Source organism: Mastigoproctus giganteus, chromosome 14 (genome assembly GCF_048544385.1).
Source record: "Mastigoproctus giganteus isolate SK-2022 chromosome 14, ASM4854438v1, whole genome shotgun sequence".
NCBI lineage: Eukaryota > Metazoa > Arthropoda > Arachnida > Uropygi > Thelyphonidae > Mastigoproctus > Mastigoproctus giganteus.
Window position 1 is genome coordinate 18,185,916 of NC_143588.1, and position 27,553 is coordinate 18,213,468.

The 27,553-nt window shown below is 37.8% G+C and overlaps 1 protein-coding gene across 4 annotated transcripts in view; it reads left to right on the top strand.

Annotated features, from left to right (window-relative positions):
• Nucleotides 1-27,553, top strand: part of Ppox (protoporphyrinogen oxidase) — a 120,339-nt gene that overhangs the window by 37,090 nt on the left and 55,696 nt on the right. For 3 of the 4 annotated variants that reach the window (XM_090389109.1, XM_090389107.1, XM_090389108.1), the window contains exons 4-5: nucleotides 17,037-17,285; nucleotides 26,822-26,969. In XM_090389109.1, the coding sequence (XP_090245235.1) occupies nucleotides 17,037-17,285; nucleotides 26,822-26,969 (397 nt within the window). The remainder of the gene's footprint in view (nucleotides 1-17,036; nucleotides 17,286-26,821; nucleotides 26,970-27,553) is intronic. The other variant, XM_090389110.1, reaches the window with a different exon arrangement.

Sequence of the window (27,553 nt, forward strand, 5' to 3'; positions counted from 1 at the left end):
TTTAGAACAATATTTCTTTGTTGGTATGAAAAGCCTAGTAGTTTACAGGATTAATTCTTTGAATGATTCCCATTTTGAATTTGCTGTTGGTAACATCATCAGTTGGTCCCACTGTATAGAATTTAAATACTGTCTCAGACCATCGTAGTCGCCTTTACGAAAGCAATAACCCTTCCCTTTACCCCTGATGGTAGTTACCTCTTTGAGTAAATCCGACTTCAGCACACTGTGATCACTGCCACCTAGTGTTGCCTTTATCTGCAGATTCTTGATGCTTAAAGAATCTGCAGATAAAGGAACTTGATCAGACTTCAAAGATGGTCAGAGAAGTGGCAGATATGTTTTAATGCTGCTAAATGTAGTCTTACACTTGGGGAATCATAACCCACAAATAAATTATACACTTGGTGAGGTTGAATTGAAAACAGTAGAGGAGGAAAGGAATCTGGGAGTTACAATACTGGCAGATTATAAAGTTTTCTGAACAGTGTAAACAGGCAGCTGGGACAACTCACGGTGTCCTATCAATGATTTATTGAACATTATTCCTGTAGAGATAGGTCATAATCCCACACTATAAGGCAATTGTAGGACCAAATTTGGAATACTGTGTTCAAGTATGGACACCTCATCTGAAAAGAGACATTGAGCTTTACAAAGCTCTGAGAGAGATTAGTAAAATGGATGAAGGTGGAATTATCACTATTATAAAGAATTTCATAACTAGGGGACATAAATACAAATTACAGGACTTGAGGTTTATATTAGATTGTAGGAAGTTTTCTTTTTGCCAGCAAATCATTGATTGCTGGAACAAGTTGCCCTTGTACGTAATTGAGGCTGACAGTTTGAATTAATTCAAAGGTCAACTGGATTTTTCACTCCTTACACGTGTAAGGAGGGAATTTGTGTTTTAGCTACCTGTTTGTTTATTTACCAGTACAGCAAAACCCTGTGGCTTCCTTGCACTATGTTGCAAATACTTATAGTATTAACTGTATAGTAAATTGAAGCCTATCTATCTTTTTTAAACTGTATTAAATTTTATTTCTTTAGATAAGGCTTTTGCTATATTAAATACTTGATTAGAAGACAAAATGCACAAGGCATAATTTTTTATGCATTTAGGTAATTAACTATATAATATCGATGTAGATACGCCATAATTTTCCCATAAATTTCATTCATCCACAAATTTATGGGTAAACTATGGTGTATCTACACCGATATTATATAATTGATTACCTAAACCCATAAGAAATTATGCCTTGTGCATTTTGTCTGCTAATACATTATTATTTATACACCATTTGGCATCTCTCATATTGTGGAAATAACTTTGCAACTGTGATGGCATGTTGCATTACCAGGGTACCTGCCCACTCATTGATGACGAAGCCAGCTAGCTTTGAAACGATCATCTGGGTGGTGGTATCCACGGAAAATAAATAACAGTAGTCTTCTTTACTAGAGAAGCATTATTTATTTGAAGTAGTGCAATACCAGCTATCTTGTTGTGAAGGCACCCACAATATGAGATACAATTAAAATGATGCCTTTTACATATTATAATTATATAATATAGTTAATTACATAGTTCAAATTTATGGGTAATCTACACCGATATTATATAATTAAATACTTGAATATTTGTAAAGAAGGAGCTTAGAGGGAAACAGGTATCCTGTGTGTTATCAGACACTCAGCCTAAAACACTGATGGATCCAATATCTTTCTATTACAGAAGATTTAGGAGAAGTCCGGTTGACCTGCCTCTCTAAAATCCACTCATGCACACCTTCTCGATGGTAAACCCTGTTACGTCACTTAGGTGGCAACGAACGTGTAGAGTGGTTCTCTTCAAGACGCCTGGTCAGCGTGAAGAGGAAAAGACCAAACCCTCCAGCATATGACAGCACGACAAAACAAATAGCCTTCAGTCCCCAGCAGCTTTCACTCTCCCTCTTATGGCAGCGAGAGGATCAGAGTGGAAGCAGAGGGTGCTAAGAATCTCTGGGTACGACCAGGCTGCCATGCATGGAAACTGAACTTGGCCTGTTATAATGTAAGATCACTCATTGGTGAAGACAGGATATTAGAGCTGGAATAGGAATTGGAAAATGTGAATTGGAATATCATCAGTTTGGCTGAAACAAGAAGAAGAAATGAATCACTTATAAGTTTATCAAGTGTTAATCTGCTGTACACCAATGGAAACAGTGAAAGGAGTGAAGGTGAAGTTGGGTTTCTGGTCCATAAAGATTTTAAAAACAACATTGTGGAATTCAAAAGTACATCACCGAGGGTGTCAAGACTAATACTCCAAATTTCTAAGAGGTACAAGCTAAAGATTATAATGATTTATGCACCAACATCGAGCCATGATGATGAAGAGGTTGAAGAAATGTACTCCAAAATTGAGAGTCTTCTAGATGAGCAGGAAACCCACTACACTATTATTATGGGGGACTTCAATGCTAAGGTTGGAAAAGGACAAAACAGTGCTGAAAGGGGAACTATAGCAAATTTTGGAATTGGTGAAAGAAATGAAAGAGGTGAAAGACTTGTGGAATTTGCAGAATCTCAAGGACTGTCAGTAATGAATACTTTTTTCAAGAAAAGGGTGAACAGAAAGTGGACATGGAAGAGTCCAAATGGATTAACTGCTAATGAAATCAACTTCATCCTCACTAACAGAAGATATATTGTGAATGATGTTACCGTCCTGAATAAGGTAAATGTTGGAAGCGATCACAGAATGGTAAGATGTACACTTGATATAGATGTAGGAAAGGAAAGGAAAAAACTGACTCGAGTAAATAATACAAAGGTCTTTGAGATAACAGAAGAGGAGAAAAAGAAGTATGTACTGGAACTTAAGAACAAGTTTGAGCTTCTGCAGACTGCTTAGGACCAAGATATCGACGAGGAATATTACAACTTTCTGAAAGTGATAAAGCCCAAGAAACCTATAGGGAAAAATAAATCCAAAGAAGAAAAAATTAGTCAAGAAACACCTGTCATGATGAACCGAAGACGACAAATGAAGAGCAAGAAAAACACTGACAGGGAGAAAATTGAGTATACTGAGTTATGCAAAGCCATTAGAAAGAGACTCAGAGAGGACATAAGAAGATTTAACACAAGAAAAGTAGAACAAGCATTAAGGGAAAACAAAGGATTTAAATCAGCAGCCATGAGCAGTAATACAGAAATACAAATGATACTGAAACTGAAGAATAGCGATGGTGTACTTATAAACAGCAGAGAAGGCATAATTCAAATAGCAGAAGACTATTATAGAGAATTATACAAGGAGCGAGGGAATGATACCAGCAGTGGGGAAGATGGATTGCAAAGTAGCAACACATACGACATACCCGATATTCTTCCTGATGAGGTAGAACATGCATTGAAGAAAATGAAGAATCATTAGCATTAGCATTAGCATTAGCAGAGGCATATGATGCAAGAAAGCAAGCTTATTCAGCATCAGCCAAAAAAAAAAAAAAAAAAAAAAAAAAACACCCACTCCCATTTCACCCCTCCGTTCGTTCGAAATACCTGTCCAGTTGAGCTTTAAATTTGTTTAGGCTATCAACTTCAACAACAAGTGATGGAAGTCGGTTCCACCAACCAACCACCCGCTGGCCAAAGGCAAATTTCCGCACATCTATCCGACATCCGTCCTTCCTCAATTTGAATTTATGCCCTCTGAGGTGATTATTCTGAGAAAGATGAAGAATCCCATTGGCATTGAGCATGCTCAAACCATTCAAAGCCTTATACACCTCTATCAGATCACCTCGCCGGTGCCTAGTCTCCAGACTCTGTAATTTGCAAAACTTAAGCCTTTCTTCGTAAGAGCAACCCTTTGTTCCATTTACTAATCTTGTTGCCCTTCTCTGTACCCGTTCCAGCAGCTCTACATCCTTCTTGAAATGAGGCCTCCAGACCTGTATACAGTACTCAAGATGTGGCCTTACCATTGCCTTATACAAGGGAATAATCACCTCCTTATCCCTGCTAGAAAAATTCCTGTATATCATTGACAAGACACCATGCGCTACTCTTGCAGCTCGTCTGCACTGCTCAGAGAACTTCATATCTGCCTGCACAATTACCCCCAGGTCCTTTTCATTCTCCACCACTGTCAGTGTAGTACCGCAGAGTTGATACGTTGCTCTGGGGTTACTGTTTCCCATATGCAGCACTTTACATTTGTCGATGTTAAACCTCATTTGCCACCTCTCAGCCCATCTGTTCAACCTTTCCAGATCCTGTTGCAGCAGCATAGCGTCAGTATTGTCCTTAACGACCCTGCCAACCTTTGTATCATCTGCAAACTTGGACATTAAACTTGATATCCCATCATCAATATCATTCATAAACACCGAAAACAACAACGGACCCAACACTGAACCTTGAGGAACTCCACTAATAACATTAGTCCACGTTGAGCAGTGTCCATTGATTACCACTCTCTGTCTTCTGCCACTCAACCATCCCCTTATCCATAGCAGCAATTTGCCTCCAATGCCACACTGCTCCAATTTGTGCAGCAGTCTTCCATGTGCAACAGTATCAAAAGCCTTTCTAAGATCCAAATATATAATATCAAAGTTATTCCCTGCATCCAGTTCTTTTGTGACTACATCATAGTATCCAATCAAATTGGTCAGGCAAGACCTGCCCTTAACAAAACCATGCTGCGTCTGAGCTATAACTGAATTCTTGTCTAGATGATCCTGCAGTGCTTCTTTAACCAGTGCCTCCATTAATTTACCTGGAACAGAAGTTAAACTAACAGGTCTATAATTACTTGTGTCAGCCTTTGATCCTCCTTTGTGAATTGGGGTTACATTTGCACATCTCCAGTCTATGGGCACCTCCCCTGAGTCCAAAGAAGCTCTCATAATTATGGCTAGGGGTTTGCATACTTCCTTTGCTGCCTCCTTTAATATAACTGGATAGATCCCATCCACCCCAGGTGCCTTTTTTATGTTTATCCTCAACAATCTCTCCTCCACTTTCCTCTCAGTTATTACAAAATCATCCAGCTCACTGCCAATGTTTACTTTACCTACATCATTCTCCTTCCTGAATAACTCCTCATGCGTGAATGTAGATGCAAAATACTCGTTTAGATTGTTAGCCACCTGAGCAGGATCCTCAACTGTTGAACCATCAATATCCAGTGGACCAATCTGATTCATCCCTTTCCTTTTCGAGTTCAAGTATGTAAAAAACTCTTTTCTGTTTTTCTTTGCATCCTTTGCCAAGGATTTTTCATAGTCTGCCTTTGCCTGCCTAATCTCCTTTGTGACTTGGTTACAGACCAACTTATATCTATCATAGGCTTCCATGTCACCCATTAATTTGTATGTATCCCATGCATTTTTCTTCTCTGCCACATGTCTCATTAGCTCATCTGACAACCATTTAGGCCTAAACCTTGAACAATATTTCTTAGTTGGTATGTAAAGCCTGGTAGCCTCCAAGATTAGTTCCTTGAATGCTTCCCATTTTGAGTTTGCTGTTGGTAACATCATCAGTTGGTAACATCATCAGAATCAGAAAGCCCCGGGGGAAGATGAAGTTACTCTAGAGTTGTTAAAATTGGGAGGAAGAGACATAACACAAAAACTGGCAAGGCTCTTCACAAAGTGCATTAGAAAAGGTGTGACGCCTAAGCAGTGGAAAAATAAGCAATCATAGTTTTGCTGCATAAGAAAGGAGATAAATCAGAAATTGGAAATTATAGACCAATTAGCTTGTTATCCCTCATCTACAAGTTGTTCACAAGGGTCATTACTTGAACCAAAAGAGCAAGCTGGCTCTAGGACAGGATTCTCAGCTATGGATCACCTTCATGTAATATCACAGCTAATGGAGAAAGCAAATGAATATAAAACACCATTATGCCTGGCATTTGTGGATTATGAAAAGGCATTTGACTCCATACAGCATAAGGCAATGTTTCGGCCACTGGAAAGACAAGGCATAGATACCCCATATATTATGATTTTGAAGAAAATACATGAGAGTGCTACCTCCTTTATTAGACTAGACAAAGACAATAGGAAATTTAAAATTGAGAAAGGAGTTCAACAAGGAGACACAATATCTCCGAAGTTGTTTACTGCTGCCCTTGAGGAAGCTTTCAGAAGATCAGAGTGGTAGCAGAAAGGAGTCAAGGTGAATGGAGAGTACCTGGAACCATTTACGATTTGCAGAAGACATTGTGGTCATAAGCCACGATCCCAAAGAATTAAAGGAAAATCTTAATCAGTTATGCACAGTTAGTAAGGATTTTGGACTAAAGATGAATATGGCTAAAACAAAAGTAACAATGAACAAGTATGCCACAGAAAAGGATATAATGATTGAAGGAGCAGTAATTGAAAAGGTGGAGTCATATACTTATCTGGGACAAGTCATTGGCTGTAATAATGATAAATGGCTGGAAGTCAAGAGAAGAATAAATTTTGGATGGATAGCATTCAGGAAATATAATCACATACTGAGGAGCAATATCCCAATTTGTCTGAAACGTAAAATAATGAACCAGTGTATACTCCCCACCATGACTTATGGAAGTGAAACTTGGGCACTCACCAAAAGAATGGAAAAGAAGCTGAGAACTACACAGCAAAGAATGGAATGAATTATATTGGGAATCAGACTGTTAGATAAGAAGAAGAAAACACATGGATTAGGCAGCAAACTCAAGTAAAGGACATTCTTATCAAAATTAAAGAACTAAAATGGTCTTGGGCAGGACACATAGCTCGAAGACATGATGATAGATGGACTAAGAAAATAACAGAATGGTATCCAAGAGGAGCTAGAAGAAAACCTGGAAGACAAAGGCGGAGATGGATAGATGAAATTCATGAGTTTGTGGATAGTAAATGGATGACCAGTGCTCAAAACAGAAGGAACTGGAAAGTTGCTGGAGAGGCTTTCATCCTGCAGTGGATTGAAAATGGCTGATGATGATGATGAAAGAAGGAATATTGCAACTTCTGAAAACACTATTTATTATAGAGTAAGGTACAAATATGAAACAGGAGCTTTCGGGGCGATGTGCCCCTTCATACATTGGATATACATTGTAATAGAATATCAATATAGGACTGGGCATGACTATGCAATAGACAAAGTAGGTGCATGCACAAGTTGGATGACCGTTATAAACAATGAATAAGTCACTGGGCAGAATCAGACATTTGGTGCTAAGAGAGGCATGTACATGAGACATATGCCAGTGTTCGTCGGATTGTGAAACATCTATTTCCATGATTGGCTGCATGTACATGTTTCTACTGCTGTTGAAGACTACTACAATTGGCAATGTGTAGAGCTTCAAACCACGTGCGTTTTACGAGTGCAGGTGCGTGGCACACACAGGCGCCAGGAGGCCAAAGTAAAATCTATTGAATTTTAGAATATTATTTTCTGATGTTTTTAATTAATGGGACACCGTATAAATTTTTGCACACTCCTGGTGTGCTCCTGCACAAGTGGTCAATAATCTCCACATCACGTCAGGGATCAAGGTCATGTTGTTCAGACCACTAATGTTTGGCAACTGTGGAATGTTTGGAATCAGTGGACTGGAGTGGACATGTTCCAAGACCCGATCTTGCAGCCTTCTAGCGGTTTCACCCATGTAACAACTACTGCAATCATGGTAGGTGATTTGGTATACAGTACCACTACGTAAGAAGGAGGAGGGGATTGGTGTTTACCCTAGAAATTAATGATAGTAATTTTCTGTCTGGAAGTTGTAAACACCTTATACAGTAGGCGCAAAGGATTCTTCGCACCTACTGTATAAGTAGGTGCGATTACAACACCTACTGTAGAAGTAGGTGTTGTAATCCACCCTGTGGTAACCCGCAGGGTGGATTACAACGAGCTCGAGCTTGTAAATCTCATTTCTCTAGCATATGAGCCGGATAACCGCATCTTGAAAGGTCAGCGGTGTTTTACCTTCGAAATTTCTAATCATCTATAGAGCTAGAGTCAATCCATGCGCGGGCAAGTAAGGTGCATGTGGTACTAGGTAAATGGTTGGGGCATGTGTAGACCTGTAGTTTGTAAACTGGCCTGCACACATGGGTTTTCTATAAACCAAAGTTCTTAAATCCGGGTCTATGCAATGTACTAAAACATCCATGAAGGAGAGGATGTTGTTTGCCTCTAGTTTGATGGTAAACTGGATGGAGGATGACAGGGAGTTGAGGTGTTGTAGCAGTTGGGTTTCTGATCCCCGAGGGATAATAGTGAAAATCTCATCCACGTACCGACACTAGAGTGTGATGGGAACAGGCAGTTTGAAAAAATGCGGCTCTCTAATTCCTCCATGGCAATGTTGGCTATGATGGAGCTGACGCAGGCTCCTATGGATCTGGCGGAATAGAGAGTTGCCGAACATAATCATGCTGCTAGTCAAGCATAGATTGAGGGCTGCACAAATGTCATCTGTGGAGAGCTGGGTCTTGTTGGGTAAGGTGGTATCAATATCCAAAAGTTTTCTCGCATAGGCAATGGCCTGCTGTACTGGAACAAACATGAATAAGGAGACTACATTAAAGGAGGTTATGGTTGGTCTTCAGAGATGGTGAGATCTTTAATGAGGTGCAGAAACTCCACATTGTTGGATATGGTATGGTTGGTATTCCCCACAAGGGGTGATTAAGAGTCTGGCGATGAATTTTGAAAGTTCATAAGTAGGTGAGTTGCAGCAGGAAACAATGGACCTTAGAGGTATGCCCAGTTTGTGGATCTTCGGGAGCCCATAAAATTGGGGAATTTGGCAACCCATTGCACAAAGTTGCCAATGTACAGATTGAGATCTTATTAGATGTAAACCAACCGTGTATCAATTTGTTGACTTTAGATTCTAATCTCTCTAAAACTTTAACATGAGAGTCTTGTACAGATACATAGTGGCATACAGGAGAGAGGGCCTTATTCAAATACTCAGACCTGTCCATAATTACAGTGTGCTGGCCTTTATCAGCGGGTAGGACCACGATGGTGTCATCCTTCTTGAGTGACCTAAGAGCTTTTTTTTTTTGGCGATGATTGAGGTTTAAATCAGCAGGACGGATGTGATGCAAAATGGAGGCGGTTTTGAAACGGATCTAGTTCGCAGTTTCCTCAGGCAAAACTGCCTCTATTTTGCCTGAGGAAACTGTGAACGAGATCTGTTTCATAATCCTCTATTTTGCAGCACATCCATCCTGTCGCTTTAAACCTTACAGCAGGCCATTACCTATGGGAGACAACTTTTGGATAGTGATACCACCCGACAGGACTCCGCTCTCCACAGTTGATATTTGTGCAGCCCCCTCAATATATGATTGACTGGCAGCATGATTATTTAGATAACTCTCTATTCTGCTAGATCCATGGCACGGCTGTGGGAACCCCCGTCAGCTTCATCATAGCTAACAATTGCCCCGAGTGCCAAGCGAGTGACTATAGCGATTTCTAAGCGATTTTGAAAGCGATTTACTTAAAAGAGCGGTTGATTATAGAATAGTGTTATTTTTCTGAAGTTATTTAATTTTGCACTTCTGAAGTAAAGAAGTTAGCTCACTTGACAGAAAGGCAAGACACCTTTCTTTTTGTATATAGGAATAACTTATTAACACACTAACAACTAATCTCTTTATCGCTTGGTCACTGGTGGCACCGCTCCTGCCTCCACGTGGCGGGGCTGGAAGTCTGGGAGAAGAAATCCACTCTCCCAGGGCTAAAAGGAGCAGTAATGGAAAACACAAAACAGTCCAGCTGCGGATCTGATCCAGATCTAGATAGGCATGATCTAGATCATGACTTAAACCCATCCCATGCCAAGAGACAAAAAAAAGAAGGGACAGATTATTCTGCTCCTCTCTTTTTAATATTGCATTCCTCCACAGACCAACCACTGAGTAAGTTATCTCCATTTTTGATTCAGAAATGTCTCGAAAATGTGGCTGGCCCTCCAAAAATGGTTCGTCGATTAAGATCTGGAGATTTATTAGTGGAGATGAACGAACATAGACATGCAGAGAGACTCCCGAAAATTTCTACCTTTGGTGGAATTCCCACAAAGGTTACCCCACATGCCACCTTGAACTCCTCTAAAGGGGTAATATCAGAATGGGATCTCCTAAATGTATCGGAAGATGAACTTGTCCAGGAATTAAACAACCAAAATGTAATCCACGCCAAAAGAATTTTGATCAAAAGAGATGGAGAGCTTGTCCCTACTCGGACAGTTATACTGACTTTTAAAACACCAATTCTCCCCACAACTATAAAGGCTGGATACCTCAGATGTCATGTTAGACCATACATTCCCAATCCGGTACGGTGCTTCAAGTGCCAAAAATTTGGTCATTCGCAAATGGTATGCAGAGGTGTAGTCACTTGTGCTGCTTGTGGTTCTAAAGAACACACACATACCGATTGTAACAAGGAAACTCAAAACTGTCCTAATTGCCATGGAAATCATTCTGCCTTCTCTAAGGACTGCGATCAATGGAAACGAGAGAAGAATATTCAGAAATATAAAATAGAGCATAAGGTGTCATATCAAGAGGCAAAAAAACAATTTACAACTCCTGTCAAATCATCTACGTATGCATCAATTACTCAACGACTACGCTCAATATCAACTCAAACTGACTGCTCAGTCCCTCCAAATATCTCTATATCTGGTTGGGCTAAATCAGTACTTTCTTCATCAAAGGAACACTCTCCCTCCAGATATGTAACAAAAGAAGTAAATACACCAGTAACAGTTCCTCCAGATAAGAATCCCAAACAGCAACAGAAAGAACAAATCAAGAGCTCTGAAAGAAGTGATAAATGCAAACTCAGATCTGATACCATGGACATCGATGAAAAAGCAGGCGATGACGATACAATTCTTGAAATTCATCCAGAAGATGACATCGACACAGGCAGACCAGTATTCTCAAAGAAGGAAAAGGGAAAAATAGACAGGCGTAAGCAGACTACTTCACGGATGTTAGGAGACACCAGTTAAAACCAAACAATGAGTACAGTTATTCAGTGGAATTGCCGTGGGCTCCGTGGTAACGTAGATGACTTTTACAATCTATTAAGTAAATATAAGCCTGTTGCAGTGTGCATTCAAGAAACCAATCTCACAAATACAGTGTCTATGACAATTAAGCATTATACTATATATAGAAAAGATAGAAGTTCCTCTAACTCAGCTCATGGAGGAGTAGCAGTCATAGTGAACTCTGTAGTTCCCTGTAGGCCTATCCCCATGCAAACATCTTTAGAGGCAGTTGCAGTTCGTGTCACCATTGGTATAACAGTAACATTAGTTTCGTTGTATCTATCGCCAAACCATTCATACAGCCTTGATGATTTAGATGATATAGTTAAGCAAATACCTGTTCCCTTTTGTATTATGGGTGACTGGAATGGCCATCACCCTCTATGGGGTTCCCAACATCTTGACTCTAGAGGACAGATAATAGAAAAATTTTTAGATAAACATAATCTAACTATTCTAAACAGTGGTGATCACACATACATACACTCTCCATCTGGTTCAAGTTCAGCTATTGATCTTTCAATATGCTCCCCAACAATATTTCCTATCATAGACTGGACTGTTACTGATAACCCTTGTGGTAGCGATCACTTTCCTATCATCTGTACTTTCAGTTCAAGTTCTCCTCCCCAGAGAGAAATTAGGACAAGCTGGAAATTTGAAAAGGCTAACTGGACTAAATACCAGGAAATAGCTCGAATAGATACTGCCGTCATAACAACCCTCACAATTGATTCTGCAGTCAGGTATACTACACGAAAAATAATGAAAGCATCGGAGGCTGCTATTCCAAAATCTTCATCCAAAATCAGGCTTCATCCAAAAATGTGGTGGAATGAAGCATGTAACAATGCTAAAAAAGAAAGAAATAAGTACTGGAATCTGTTTCGAAAATATCCAACTACAGCCAACCTCCTACAGTTTAAGAGAGCCAGAGCTAAAGCTCGTCATATAAGACGAGAGAGTAAAAAAGAAGCATGGGCACGTTTCGCTTCCACCATAAACAGATCCACAGATACTTCTAAAATATGGAAAAAAATCAAACGAATTAATGGCAAATACTCACAAACAATTTCTCCTATTCTACTTGTAAGAGGGAAGGAAATTTCTGAACCTCTGGAGATTGCCAATATCTTAGGTAATTCATTTGAAACACTTTCAGCTGTTGCCACATACGAACCAGCATTTCAATTGTTAAAATCCCGGACAGAAAAATACAAACTAAAATTTAATACTGCCGTCCCATATTCGTATAACCTACCTCTGACCATGATTGAATTGCGCAGTGCACATTCCCGATTAAAGAATAGTGCTCCAGGCCCCGATGGAATTTTTTACACCATGATCTTTCATTTAAGTGAGGATTTATTAACTGCCCTATTACAACTGTATAAAAGAATTTTTCTAGAGGAGTATTACCCTGCTAGCTGGTGCCATTCTTATGTGCTGGCTTTCCCGAAACCAGGAAAAGACCACACAGATCCCAGAAACTACCGCCCTATTTCTCTAACCAGTTGTCTGGGAAAAACATTAGAAAAAATAGTTAATGCTAGATTGACCTGGTTTCTAGAAACGGAAAACATTCTAAGTCCAAACCAACATGGCTTCCGGAGAAGAAGATCTACACTTGATCTCATTATCAAAGCAGAAACAAATATCCGGAACGCTTTCCTCAGAAATGAGCACCTAGTCATGATATGCATTGACATAGAGAAAGCCTTCGATACAACTTGGCGATATGGGATTCTTCAGGACTTACATAAATGTGGACTTCGGGGTCATCTGCCGATATTCATTAAAAACTTTCTAGGCAATAGATCATTTCAAGTCTGATTCCATTCATCATTGTCTCGAGCATATGTACAAGAAGAGGGAGTTCCCCAAGGTTCAGTGTTGAGCGCCACACTCTTTGCCATTAGGATTATGATGCCTTGGTTATGACTTGGTTATGATGCCATAACCAAGTGTATACCTAATACAGTTGACGCATACCTATATGCTGACGATCTTGCCATCTCATGTCACTCTCAAAATATGCGACTAATTGAAAGACAACTACAAGGTACCATTAACAAAATAGTCTCTTGGGCCAAAAACAACGGATATCGACTTTCTAAACCAAAAACAACAGCCGTACACTTCTGTCGCAAACGTTCTTTACATCCTGATCCAGACCTACAGTTAGATTCTCATCGTATTACTTTCCAGCCTAGTATTAGATTCCTTGGTGTAATTTTTGATAAAAAATTAAACTTTCTGGAGCATATAAAACATATCCGTACAAGTTGTCTTAGAAAACTAAATCTTCTGAGAGTAATTTCCTCCATGTCATGGGGCGCAGATCGCTACGTGTTGCTACAGCTATATCTATCGCTGATTAGATCCAGGTTAGACTATGGGTCTCCTGCATATGACTCGGCCAGACCGAGTGCACTTAAATGGCTCGATCCTGTACATCACAGTGCCCTACGAGTTGCACTGGGGGCTTTTCGTACTTCACCAATCTTAAGTCTATATACCGAAGCCTATGAGCCACCGCTACATCTTCGACGACAAGTTCTGTTACTAAATTACGCAGCCAAAATCAGCAGTCTTCCACATCATCCCATATGGCAATATCTCTTTATACCCAAATGGAGTAAACTTTATGAAAGTAAACCACGGCTCAATAAACCATCTGGCATTAGGCTTCAAGCTCTTATCACAAGCTGGGACCTGAATTTTACTAATATTCTTCAGGACACTAGCATGGAAACCCAGCCATGGCAAATGCCCCCGATACATATTGATAGACACTTTCAGCAATGGGGAAAGAATAACCTTCCAGATTCCAACATTAGACAAATTCATAAGACCCACTCCTCTGAGTTTAGCACTTTCATTCAAATATATACAGATGGATCCAAAATTGGTAGTAAAGTTGGTACCGCTGTAGTATTACCAAATATCACCATCTCCAGACAGCTTCCGTCTGAATGCAGTACTTATACCTCAGAACTATACGGCATTGTTCTAGCTCTAGAGAATATCAAAGAAGAGTCGTATACCAAATCCATCATATATACGGACTCATTGAGTGCTGTTAATTCTCTACAGCGTCAATTCTTCCCTAATCATCCGCTGGTACAAAAAATTTGGGCACAGCTATTAGAACTTCACGGACATGGACAGCTAGTAATATTTTGTTGGATCCCTGGACACGCTGGAATACTAGGAAACGAGCAGGCAGATTTAGCTGCTAAATGTGCTACAAATGTGATACCATCTAATTTCAGGACTCCTTATATTGACCATAAATCCATTATCAAACAGATGTATAAACAACAGTGGACACGCATGTGGCAAGGTCAAGCAAATAATAAACTTCTTGAAATCAAGAGAGAACCCAAGCAATGGCAATCCAGTCTGAGACGAAACAGAAAAGAAGAAACCATCCTAGCCAGATTACGCATTGGTCATACATTCCTCACACATAGCTACCTACTAACAAACGATGATCCTCCACAATGCAGCAACTGCTTATGTTCACTAACAGTAAAACATATCATCCTGGAATGCCCGCTATATCTGCAAGAACGGAAATCTACTTTCTTCTCTCATTTTCGTAACTCCCGCCAGTTATCATTACAGAGTGTTCTAGGAGATCGTGAGGACATGAATGACATTTTTCTCTTTCTAAAATTGATAAATAAATATCACAATATATGAACCATATCACATGTAAGACAAACTAAGAAGATATTAGACAGTAATCAGTGCATTATAGCCTAAGTTGCTGATGCACCAACAAATTTAACAACAACAACATAGCTAACAATGCCATGGAGGAATTAGTGAGCTGTATATTTTCAAACCTGCCTGTCTCTGTCACCCTCTGGGGTTGGTACATGGATGATATTTTTGCTATTATCTCTCGGGGATTGGAAACCCAACTGCTACAACACCTCAACTCCCTGTCATCCTTCATCCAGTTTACCATCGAACTAGAGGCAAACAACATCCACATTGCATAGGCCCGCATTTAAGAACTTTGGTTTATAGAAAACCCATGTTTGCAGGCCAGTTTACAAACTATAGGTCTGCACATGCCCCAGCCATTTACTTAGTACCACATGCTCCCTACTTGCCCATGCATGAACCCACTCTAGCAAGGCATGTGGTTAGAAATTTTGAAGGTAAAAGCTGACCTTTCAAGATGCGGTTATCTGGCTCATATGTGACTTACAAAAAAAGATAAATGTGATTTACAAGCTCATGAGCTTGCTGTGCAGCCTAATCCACTTGTAACAACAAAGTGATCTCAACTGCCTACATTCCTTGCTACCCGGACATTTTAGAATGCCATGCCAGAATCCTTCGCACCTACCGTATAAGGTGTTTAAAACTTTCAGGCAGAGTATTATGATCATTAATTTCTAGGGTGAAAACACCAATCCCTCCTTCTTACGTAGTGGTACTGTATACTGAATCACTTGCTGTGATTGCGTTAGTTGTTAAATGGGTGAAACTGCTAGAAGCCTGCAAGATCGGGTCTGTCTTGGAACACAAAAAGGCCCTGCTGCCCACTGATTCTGAACATTCCGCAGTTGCCGAACATTATTGGTCTGAACAACGCAATCTCAATCCCTGATGTGATGTGGAGATCGTTGACTACTGTGAATGCATGTGGCATGAAGCTCTGCATATTGCCAATTGTAGTAGTATCTTGAACTGCAGTAGAGGCGTGTGTATGCATCCAATCATGGAGGTAGCTGTTTTACAATGCGACGAATGCTGGCATATGTCTCATATATGTGCCTCGCAGTCACAGCACCAAACGTCTGTCTGATTCTGCTCAGTAACTTATACATTGTTTATAATAGTTATCCACTTTGTGCACGTGCCTACATTGCCTACTATGCATAGTCACGTCCAGTCCTATATTGAGATTCTATATACAACGTATTTCCACTGTATGAAGGGGTACATAACCCCAAAAGCTCCTGTTTTATATTTGTACCTTACTCTATAATAAACAGTTTTCGGAAGTCGCAATATTCCTTATTGACAGTATGGAACCCGAAACAAAAGGCCTATTCATATACTTGATGATTTGTTTATAAGACCATTCAAAAAAAAAATTTAAAACTTTAAATTTAAATTTATATGACAATAATAGCAATGTCTCTAATATTAGAGTATGATAGTATGAACCAGAGCTATAATGCTCAATATGTTATACATTGATATCAATATTTGTAAAAGAATAAGAGAAGTTTAGCTCAATATATGTAGAACACTTCCGTATGATACTCTCCAGAAATTAAAACGAAAACAATTGAAAAATCAAAAACAAATTAAAAAATCGAAAATCTTACATTAAGAAATAATTAACAATAATTAAAAATCAAATGAACACAATTAAAAACCAATTTAGCACAATTAAAAATTAAGTAAAAAATTAATTTAATAAAAAAGGAAGGAAAATCGCTTTGCAATTTTTTTCATTAAATTAATATTTTACTTAATTTTTAATTGCATTAAATTGATTTTTAATTTTGTTCATTTAATTTTTAATTATTGTTAATTATTTCTTACTGTAATGTAAGATTTTCTATTTTTTAATTTGTTTTCAATTTTTTAATTGCTTTTATTTTAATTTCTGGAGAGTATCATACGGAAGTGTTTTACGTATCGTATGGAGGTAAACTTCTCTTATTCTTTTACAACTATTAGAGTATATAAGAAATTGTATACTCCAGATTATATACTATATATTAAAATAGTATATTAGAGCATATAAGAAAGATTAAATAAAACACTTCGTGTTTCATTACATTCAGTTTTGGAACAGTTACTTAGCTATAGATTTTTTTTTTTTTTTTTGTAATAAATTCATTAGTGTCAAATTATTCTGTATAATCTTGCATGTTTGATTTTTTTTTTCTTTTTTTATTTATAGGTAGATGAACTAGGTCTAACTTCAAAAATTATTAAAATTACAAAAAACCATCCAGCTGCCTTAAGACGTTTCATACTAGTCAATCAAAACCTTCATCCTTTACCTTCACAATTCTCACACATCTTTCGTAGTATCTATCCACATTCTAAACCTCTTATTTGGTTTTTGCTTAAGGATATTTTTACTCCACTGACTCGGATAGATGATGAAAGTGTCCATGAATTCACAATGCGAAGATTTGGGAGAGAGGTACAATTTAAATAGTGAAAAATTAGTTTTTGCTTATAGAGAACAAAAATAAATAAATAAATGAATTATTTAGTCTGTTTTGACATGTTTATTGATATGTTTTTTGGATAGGCTGATTAATGAAATGCAAATATCTGTGTTACATGTAAATTCCAATTTGCTATATAGCATCCTCTCAAAGCAGTTTGAACACCCCTCCTCTTAAGGTAGTGAAAGACATACAGGATACATCGGACAGTTGTTGCAACCAGCATTAGTTTCAGTAAGGAGCTTAGATCTTCAAGAGGGTGCAGGAAGGTGTTGCTTGTTTGCTGTGTTAATAATTTATTATTGAGTGCTGTTGCATGTTGTTTGTTTTGAGTCTTCTAAAGTCAATAGTGGCCATTCTGAAAAATGGAAGACTGTGATATTATTTAGTAGATCAAGAAAACTGACAGTAAGGATTAGCAAGCCCTGCAGCTCCAGATGTTGACAATGTACATGACAACTTTTCTTGTTTCATTGGATTTCTGGAAATTGTGTGTTTTATAGTTTCATCAAAAGATTACTTTTTTTTTTTGGATTTTAGTTAAGTTTGTATTAAATTTTCAAATAAGGACTTACTAAATTTATTGATATTAGGCTGAAAGCTGCTATTAGATGGCTGTGGCTTTGCTCATATTTAATGCAGAAAATTAAATTATTTTCTAAGATTGCCTTCAGCCAATCTTAGTAAATCATTGTTGATTGTTTGAACAGGTTTCCATCTGCTGTTGTGGAAGTGGGTAATCTGAATAAAGTCAAGGAACAACTAAACAGATTATTAAAGGAGATGGATAGGTGATATCAGAAATGTTGCTCTTTTTTTGCTGATTGTATATAAGCTTGCTTTATTGTATCATTTGCCACTACTAATATTAATTAGTGACAGGCATTATGATAGTCATAATTGAAATAATTGAATATGACCAATAATCAAAATTAAATTGATTATATGCAAATTAGGTTATTTATGAAATCAACAAGAAAAAGAAGAAAAAACAGATTACGAACATCACCAATATTAGTGATGGTCATAATCTTACTAATATTAATAAGATCAGATGCTTGGTATATGCTTCGGTTTGGTTTTGTTTTATCTATTACGTAGTAGCACCATCTAAAGGTTTTTTTGTATATACACACACAGACAAGTAGAGCAGGGTACACCAATTGTATCCTGCACTATTTTCTAAGTTTTATAAAATGTCTTAGTATTAATATTATTCATATAGTGGAAGTCACAGGTGTTTGCTGCACCACCAAAAAAAAGAAAGCAAATAAGAAAATACAGATCATGCACTGCCCTTCTCATGTAGATAATTATCCAATTTTGAGGCTGACAGTTTGAAGAAATTCAAACTGTTAGCCTCAACTACCAGCAGAGGCAGCCTGTTCCAGCAATCACTAACTTACTGGCTAAAGGAAACTTCCTACAATCTAGTCTAAACCCCTTCTCCTGTAATTTGAATTTATGCCCCAAGTTCTGGAATTCTTTAACAGTGAAAAATTCCACCTTCATTCATTTTAGTAACCCCTATCAGAGCCTTATAAACCTCAGCCAGGTGCCTGGTTGCTAAGCTCTATAGCCTACATAAATTGAGTTTTTCTTTGTATGGTTATCCTTTTGCTGACCTCACTATGAGAGTTGCCCATCTTTGGATCCTTTCAAGAAGCTCTTCATCCTTTTTTCAGATGAAGTCTCCACACTTGAACCAAAGTATTCTAAATGTGGTCTCACAACAGTGCCTTATATAGTAGGATTATGACCTACCTATCTCTTCAGGATCATCATCAGCCATTTTCAATTCACTGCAGGATGAAGGCCTCTCCAGTAACTTCTGTTTTGTGCAATAGCTATCCATTTACTACTTACGAACTCGTGAATTTCATCTATCCATCTCCATTGTTGTCTTCCAGGTTTTCTTTTAGTGCCTCTTGGGTATCATTCTATTATTTTCTTAGACCATCTCATGTCTTCGAGTTGTGTCCTGCCGAAGTCTATTTCAGTTCTTTAGTTTTGATAAGAATGTCCTTTATTTGTGCTTGCTGCCTAATCCATGTGTTTCTCTTCTTATCCAACAGACTGATTCCTAATATAATTTGTTCCATTCTTTGCTTTGTAGTTTTCAGCTTCTCTTCCATTCTTTTGGTGAGTATCCAAGTTTCATTTCCATAAGTCACTGTGTTGGTTCATTTTTTTAAGTTTCAGGCAAATTGGGATATTGCTCCTCAGTATGTGACTGTATTTCCTGAATGCTATCTGAAATTTATTCTTCTCTTGACTTCCAGCCATTTATCATTATTACAGCTAATGACTTGTCCCGGTAAGTATATGAATACAGCTTTTCAATTACTGCTCCTTCAATAATTATATCCCTTTCTGTGGCATACATTGTTCATCAGAATAATGATCGATACAACACCATGGACTTTCCTGACTTCCTGTTTACACTGCTTAGAAAACTTCATATCTGCCCATATTATAACTTCCAGATCCCTTTTTTCTCTTCTGTTTTTAATTCAGCATCACCAAGTGTAATTTATTTTTGGGGTGCTGTTTGCCAAGTGTAAGACCTTGCATTTTGCTCCATTAAAACATAGCTACCACTTTTCTGACTATTCTTCCAACCTGTTCAAATCATCCTGAAGGAGCACTGCTTGGTACTGATCACTAACTACTCTACCAATCTTTACATCATCTGCAAATTTTAACATCAAGCATTCTATCCCATAGTCCATGTCATTGATGAAAATCAGGAACAACAGTGGTCCAAGAACCAGTCCTTGGGTACCCCACTTTTGACTTTATACCAATCTGAAGAATATCCATTAATCACAACCCTCTGCCTTCTGCCCTGCAGCCACCCAACAGTCCATCTTAGAATTTTTCCAGTAATCCAAACATGTTCCAGTTTATAGGTCAGTCCCTCAGCTCATGAGGGTCTGTCAAATGCCTTGCTAAAATCCAAATAAACTATGTCAAAATTGTTCACTGCAACTATATAAAAATAGCCTACTAAGTTAGTTAAGCATAATTTTCCCTTAACAGAACCATATTATGTGTTATTCAGAATGCCATATTATATAAATGTCCCTGGATTCTGCTCTTAATCATTTGCCTCTAAGATTTTCCCTACAGACCAGTGAAGTCAGACAAACTAGTCTGTAGTTTACCAACTTGCTCTTAGAACTGCCTTTATGTATTGGTGAAAAATTGGGCTTCTCCAACCCAAAGGAATCATATCCAAATTAACTTCAGTGGTTCAATACATCCCTGGCAGCCTCCCTCAAAATTACTTGCTATATGCTATCAACTCCAGGAGCCTTATTTGCCTTTATGCTGAAAGTTTTTCTAATCAACAGTGATCTGTAATTTTGAAATCACTAGTTTTGTAAGACTCAGCAGGCACCTCCATAGCCAGGAGGTGCCTGCTGAGTCATACAACGCTTCTTCTGGTCTAATCAAGAAGCTCCACATGCTTCTTGATTAGACCAGAGTTCGAGCCCGTGACCACCAAATACGGAGGATGCGGAAAGATCGGGGAATGACCACCACATATCCTTGGAGCAATATGGCCTTAGTTGCCAATGCTCCTGAAAACCAAATAATAACAACAACAGTATGACTCAGCCTCGCTTACACGGCCTTTTCTCAACATGAAGGGTTTTTCTTCAGTAAAGACAGATGCAAAGTACCTGTTCAGTTCTTCTGCAACTTTAGCTGGGTCGTCTAAGATTTCCCACATCCAGTGCATGAAGGACTAATCTGATTCACTTTTTTACTTCCTTGTATTCACATACACAAAATTCCTCTTCCCCATTCTTTGCTGTCTTAGCCCGTGCTTTCTGATACACAGCCTTGGCTTCAGTACCTTTCATTGCTCTAACTATCCCATGCTATCTTTTTCTGCTCTATTTGACTGGCAAGCTCTGTATTTTTCCATTTTGGCCATCTTCCTGCAATATTTTCTTAATGGTATGAATGTGTTCGTGGCTTCTATGATTTTGGCTTTAAAGGTATTCCATAATTCAAGTATATTTGCCCTCACTCTGCAATCTGCCCAATTAATAGATGCTATATAGCACCTTGGAAGTATCAAACTTATTCCCACCTGTGTCTTATTTTGAGGATCTTTTGTAATAATAAAAATTGTAAAATCAAAAGCAACGTGCTCTCAGTGCCAGTACTGGAAGGTGACTTGGTACAATACATTGGACATCATTAGCCTTAATAATGTCTTTAAATTAAACTTTTTTTTTTGTTGGTGTGTTATCCATCAAGAAATAAACTATTCACACTCCTTATACACCCATCCACCCATGATAAATAATTTTAATAAACAAGCTTTATGTTACAAACCTGTTACTGGGTTCTTGTATGCATAGTGAATCAGAACAAGGATTACAAAATCGGCCTTTCTCGAACTGCTGATGTATGAAATGTCTCTAATCCAGTCTGTTAGAACACTAAATACTGGATTGAAGCCACCTCATACAATATGAAATCAGCAGTTAGAGAAAGACCAATCCTTGTTCTAGTTCAGTACCTGGTAAAGGGTGTGTAATGTAATGCTTGTTTATTACAATTATTTATTGTGGTGTGTAAAGTGTGTGAATAGTCCTATTTCTTGATTAGACATCTTCTGAACAACCTGAAAGCATGTGGAATTCCTTCAAAAAAACTGTTTGATGCTTAGTGTTTTGTTGCTAATATAATCTGGCTGTTATGTTGGCCTAAAAACTGAAGAAGCAAGAGTATTAAAAGAGGATATTGAGCACTTTGTGGTAATAGGCTCTGCTGAAAAGGCAGCTGTCTTCCTGTGAAAGTTGATTAAGAATTAGTAGACAATTACTGGTATCCAGAGAGAGAAGTGCTAAGAGAATAGATAGATTTAAACATTTCCAACTGATACATGCCACTAAAGTAAAAAAGTGTGTACATGTTAGTGTCAGTATTTGTAGTGGTGAGCAAGAAAGCAAGTTTGTATGACTCAGCACAAAAAAAAAACACAAAAAAACACACACATCTGATATCACCTATCTTTCTCTTTTAATAATTTGTCTAGTTATTCCATAAATTTATTAAAAAACTGCCCACTTACATAACTAGATGGACATTTGTTCCATCAATCAACTACCTGCTGGCTGAAAGCAAATATCCACTGATATATCATAAAGCCATCCTCAGTTTGAATTTATGACCCTTAACGAGCATGGCATTAGCAGTGGCAAACAATGCAAAAAAAAAAAGTAAACTTATACAGCGCCAGGAAAAAAAAAACACTACACCTTCCATTTTACCTGTTCATTCCCTCCAATAGTTTGTCTAGTTCATCCTTGAATTTACTTAAACTATCAACTTCCACATTAAGATGGAAGTTTGTTCCAACAATCAACCACCCGTTGGCTAAAGGCAAACATGTGCACATCTATTCTGCAACCGTCCTTCCTCAGTTTGAATTTGTGCCCCCCTCATGCATGTGGTCTGTGCAAGAGGAAGACTCCTATAAGCATTGAGCTTGCTCAATCCATTCAAAGTCTTAAACACATGAATTAGATCACCTTGCAGGTGCATCTCCAGACACTACAATTTGCAGAACTTGGTAAGAGCACCACTTTGTTCTGCTCACCCAATCTTGTTGCCCTTCTCTGTACTTGTTATAGCAGCTCCACATCTTTCCTAAATCGATGCCTCCAGACCTGTATGCATAATAATTAGTAGACAATTACTGGTATCCAGAGAGAGAGAGAAGTGCTAAGAGAATAGATAGATTTAAACATTTCCAACTGATACATGCCACTAAAGTAAAAAAGTGTGTGCATGTTAGTGTTAGTAGTGATGAGCAAGAAAGCAAGTTTGTATGACTCAGCACAAATGTATAAGGCAATGGTCAGTGGCCTGACCATTGCCTTATACAATGGGGCAATCACCTCCTTATCCTTGCTAGCAAAATTCCTGGATATCATTGACAAAACCCCCATGAACTGTCCTGGCAGCCTCTCTGCAGAGAAGCTACCAGGATAGGCACCTCCGTGGGCAGGAGCAGCAGTGAGTAGCACACGCTTCTTGATTAGACCGGGGTTCGAGCCCGTGAGCCACCAAATACAAAGGATGCAGAAAGGTCAGGGAATGAGCACTGCATATACCCGGAGCAATATGGCCTTAGTTGCTAATGCTCCTAAAAACCAAATAACAAACAAACCAACGACTACATGGTGCACATTGAAATATGTTCCTATAAATGCAGATTAGACTAATTTCATCAACTGGCAGTGCATAATTTTCAACGTTAATTTTTTCTAGATGAGTTTCCTGTACTTGGTGTTATTAAATGGCATGAAATATAAAGAAATAAATAAAACAGTAGATGTGTTGCCGCATTAGTGCTGTCAGTTTCAGTGTGAGAACCTACCAGAGGCTGTTATGAAAGAAGAAAGAATTGATGTACAGTCAGTCCTCATATAACACGTGTTTACACTACACGAATTCGATCACACACGATTTATAAATAGGGGAACGATATCGTATATAACATGAACCGAATTCGCTTATGCATGATTCGCCTTTGTGTTTACAAGAAATGGCAGTCGAATGCGGAATCACTCCAACTGAATGCAACACGATAGGAATGAAGAGAAGATTCAGAAAATGTATTTATGTTTTTATATCAGTGAAGTGGAAACACATTTCACCATAATAACGTAAAAACCCACACAATTCTAGCTATCGGTATTATCGCAAATGCAATTAGATCGAGTTTACTACCAGTTTACAACAGATTCCACTAGCAGAAACGCAACTGAAAATTGTTTTTATTGTTTTATGACAGTAACCCCCAGAAATGTGCTTTAGTAAAATGTGAGCTAGTGAGATGTTAATAGAGTTGTCTCTGCCTTTACGGTGTTGTTTATTCAGTTGTTACATGTGCACAGCTTTGTTTATGTGTATCAAGCGTGCCTCCTCATTTTGTAATTGCGTTTTATTCCCTAAAAATGAGTAAAATACTTAAGAGGTGTGTGAAAAGGAAGCGTCCTGGTGAAGACACTACAGATTCAGAGAGAGAAAGAAAAGCAATATCGGTAAACAGAGGCAGACTGGGTCAAAAATTCTTACCCGGGAAAATTTGTAGTGGCCTCATACTAGTGTTTATGACCAAAATCACATTGGCCTCTGGCCCACCGGGGTTTTCCCGGTAAGGTTTATAGCCAGTCCAGAAAAAAATTTTCTGGACTGGCTATAAGAAAAATTTTTTTCTTATAGCCAGTAAAAATTTTTTCTGTATACAGAAAAATTTTTTTCTGTATTTCCTGATACAGAAAAAAATATGAAATTGTGAAACGCTTTGAGCGAAATGAAAGACCATGTGATATTGCATGTGCTACAGGCCTAAATGAGGCAACGCCGAGAATTAGAAAGAATGCAGAGAAAATAAAAACAACTTTCATAGTAGGAACAACTCAAAGTGTAATTAAAATCCATTAGATCAAGGCACAAAGAATTGGAAGAGATGGAACGGCTGCCACCTGTTTGGATAGAAATCCAAACAAAGAACAAGTTTGCTTATGATAGAAGTAAAAGCATTATCAATAGTTTATTATGATTATTTATTGTGTTTGGTTACAAATGTGTGTTCAATCTTGGGTGGTCGGCACCTAACCCAATTTTTCCCATAGGGCCTGTTGTTTATATTGCACAATTTTGCATTGCACGAGGGTTTCTAGGAACACAACTATCATGCTATATGAGAACTGACTGTACTGTGGTGCTTGGATGGGGAACTGACAAATGCACAAGGAAGCTTGAAATATAAAAAAATTATCCCAATATCATGCTTGTCATTCAGACAATTCCTCATAGCAATGCTGAGTATGAGAGAATTTAGCCAAGTTAGAAAAACAAAAACTGAGTTTATATCTCTTACTGGTGGATTACCAGTAAGAGATCTGAACTCAGATCAAGTTTTTCAAATGCTGCTGTCAAGGCGAGTCTAGAAATCAGAGCCCTTGTTATGAACAAAACTTTGACCCAGGATTTCTGAAGAGGGCAAAAATGCCACAGTATATTTCTTGAACAAATCAAAATCGGATGTCTAATAGAATATTCAGACAGAAATCTACAGACATAAAAATCTTAGGTAATTAGTGTTTGAAATTTTAAAAGCATACTGTACTGGTAAACAATTCTATGGCTGTATTTTAATATAAATGTATATTTTGTCAGTGAAGTTTAATTTCTAATATACGTTTTAGTGTGGACTTTAAAAAACATGCTTTTCCTTGAATCTCCTGTTTTTCCTCTTTTTTGTCCCCAAAGAAGAGTTCTTCCCAAAAAACAAATCTAAGAATATCTGGATACCTTGGTTCTTTCTTGTTATTTCCAAATTTTGATTCACATTTCAACTGTTTTGGCCCAAAAACATCCTGTTTTACTTGCTTACAAAGAGGCTAATGCTGAAACTGAAATAAGAAACAGGAGGAAATGCAAATGGATTGTTATTTCAGATTGGTGTGTCCTTCTGATAGTTCAGAAGGAACTGATTTTTACCACCATAGTGACTGCTGCTTGTCTGCTCATTTACATTCGATACACTTATTCACTGCTTGGCACAGGTTGCTACCTGTTGTCAGATAACAGAACCAGATAGTTCTTAAACTGGTCACAACAGTGTCAGAGTCTTTTATGAATAATAGATTTGCTTACTGGGTGGTGTTATTCAGTTAAAATTTATATTAGCTAATTTAGGTCAACTTGTGAATAATGTAGTCTTTTCTAAAGAGCTCTGTCAATTCTGTCACTGTCACAGGAAGCACAGCATTTTCCCTTGGCAGTAAAGACAAAAAAAAAAAAAAAAAAAAAAAAAAAAAAGCATGCAGCATTGAGTATTTTCTCTCAAAGGTTATTCATGTTGATATCAAACTTATGGTGTAATATGATTGGATAGTTCATTGATAATTAAACTCTGTCTGTCTCATTAGTTGCTTGTTCCAACTGTATGGCTTACAAACTTGAAAAGCAAGCAGTTTTTTGTAATTTTTTTTTTTTTTTTTTTTGCCATATCACTTCAATTTCTTTATTATGCAATGGCTTGTTATTTCCAAAGGGTACCCCACACATTTATGACATGCAATTTAAATAACAGCAGTTGTTAAATTTCATTAGTAGCAATGACTGAGTGGTATCACAGGATTTGATTATCAACAAACTGCCCATTCACATAATAGCATGAGTTTGATTGACATTGAGACATGCGGCTTCAGAGAGCTGTAACAAAGTTTTCCATGGTCATGTATAATTTACATTGATCGAAACAACATCTATTAGTGAAATATGGATCTCCAGAAGTTATTTCCAGGTTTTTAGGACTCTTTTAATGTGAACTTTTAAAAAGTATCGAAGTTTTTTGTTGTGAATTTGAAATGTCAGATTTATGAAGATTTACTGAATTTTCTGTCTAAAATAAAAGTTTTACTTGGAAAATAAAAGCACTTTTTATAAAAGTACATTCTATCATTAGTTTGCTGACTATATCATGGATCCTATATGCCGTGGCATAATAGCTGGAGATGCTAAGGAAATCAGTGTTAGATCCCTCATGAATCCACTCTATTGTGCTGAACAGGAGCATGGTTCTGTTGTAAAGGGTGCTCTGAAATCTCCTAAAGGTATGTAATATTAAATTTGATATCATAGCAGTATTCATTTTTTGAAACACACTGCCCATCACTGCAATTTCCTCACCTAGAAAGAATGGATGAATTTACCTGGAAATTTGCATAAATAACTGTGAGGTATATGGATGAAAATTATTATCATGTCAACCTGATTAGTTTAGTAGAATGTACGGTAATGTGTCCATTACTGCTACTATTAGCAGGCAAACAAAACAGAATAAACAATAAGTGAAAGGCTGTGTGAGAGTATGCAGTACCTTTTAACATGTGCAAGGTGGCATTATGTACAATTTTGAAAGGGGTTTAATCATTGGAGCATAATGCCCTGGATAGTTAACATGGGAAATTGCCATTCATATGGGTTGATGCCCGATTGGTTGGATGCTATTGGTAACATTGGAAGAACCAGAAAAACATCAGAATGAGAGGATCAACAGATCCAATGATTAGCAACAGGGAATGGTTTCTTTCCTTGCCATTAATATTTAGATTGGGTTTCCCAAGTAGCAGCTTAGGAGACATAAAACAAATACATGGATATAATCATAAAATGAATACAGAATGTCTTGGAAGCT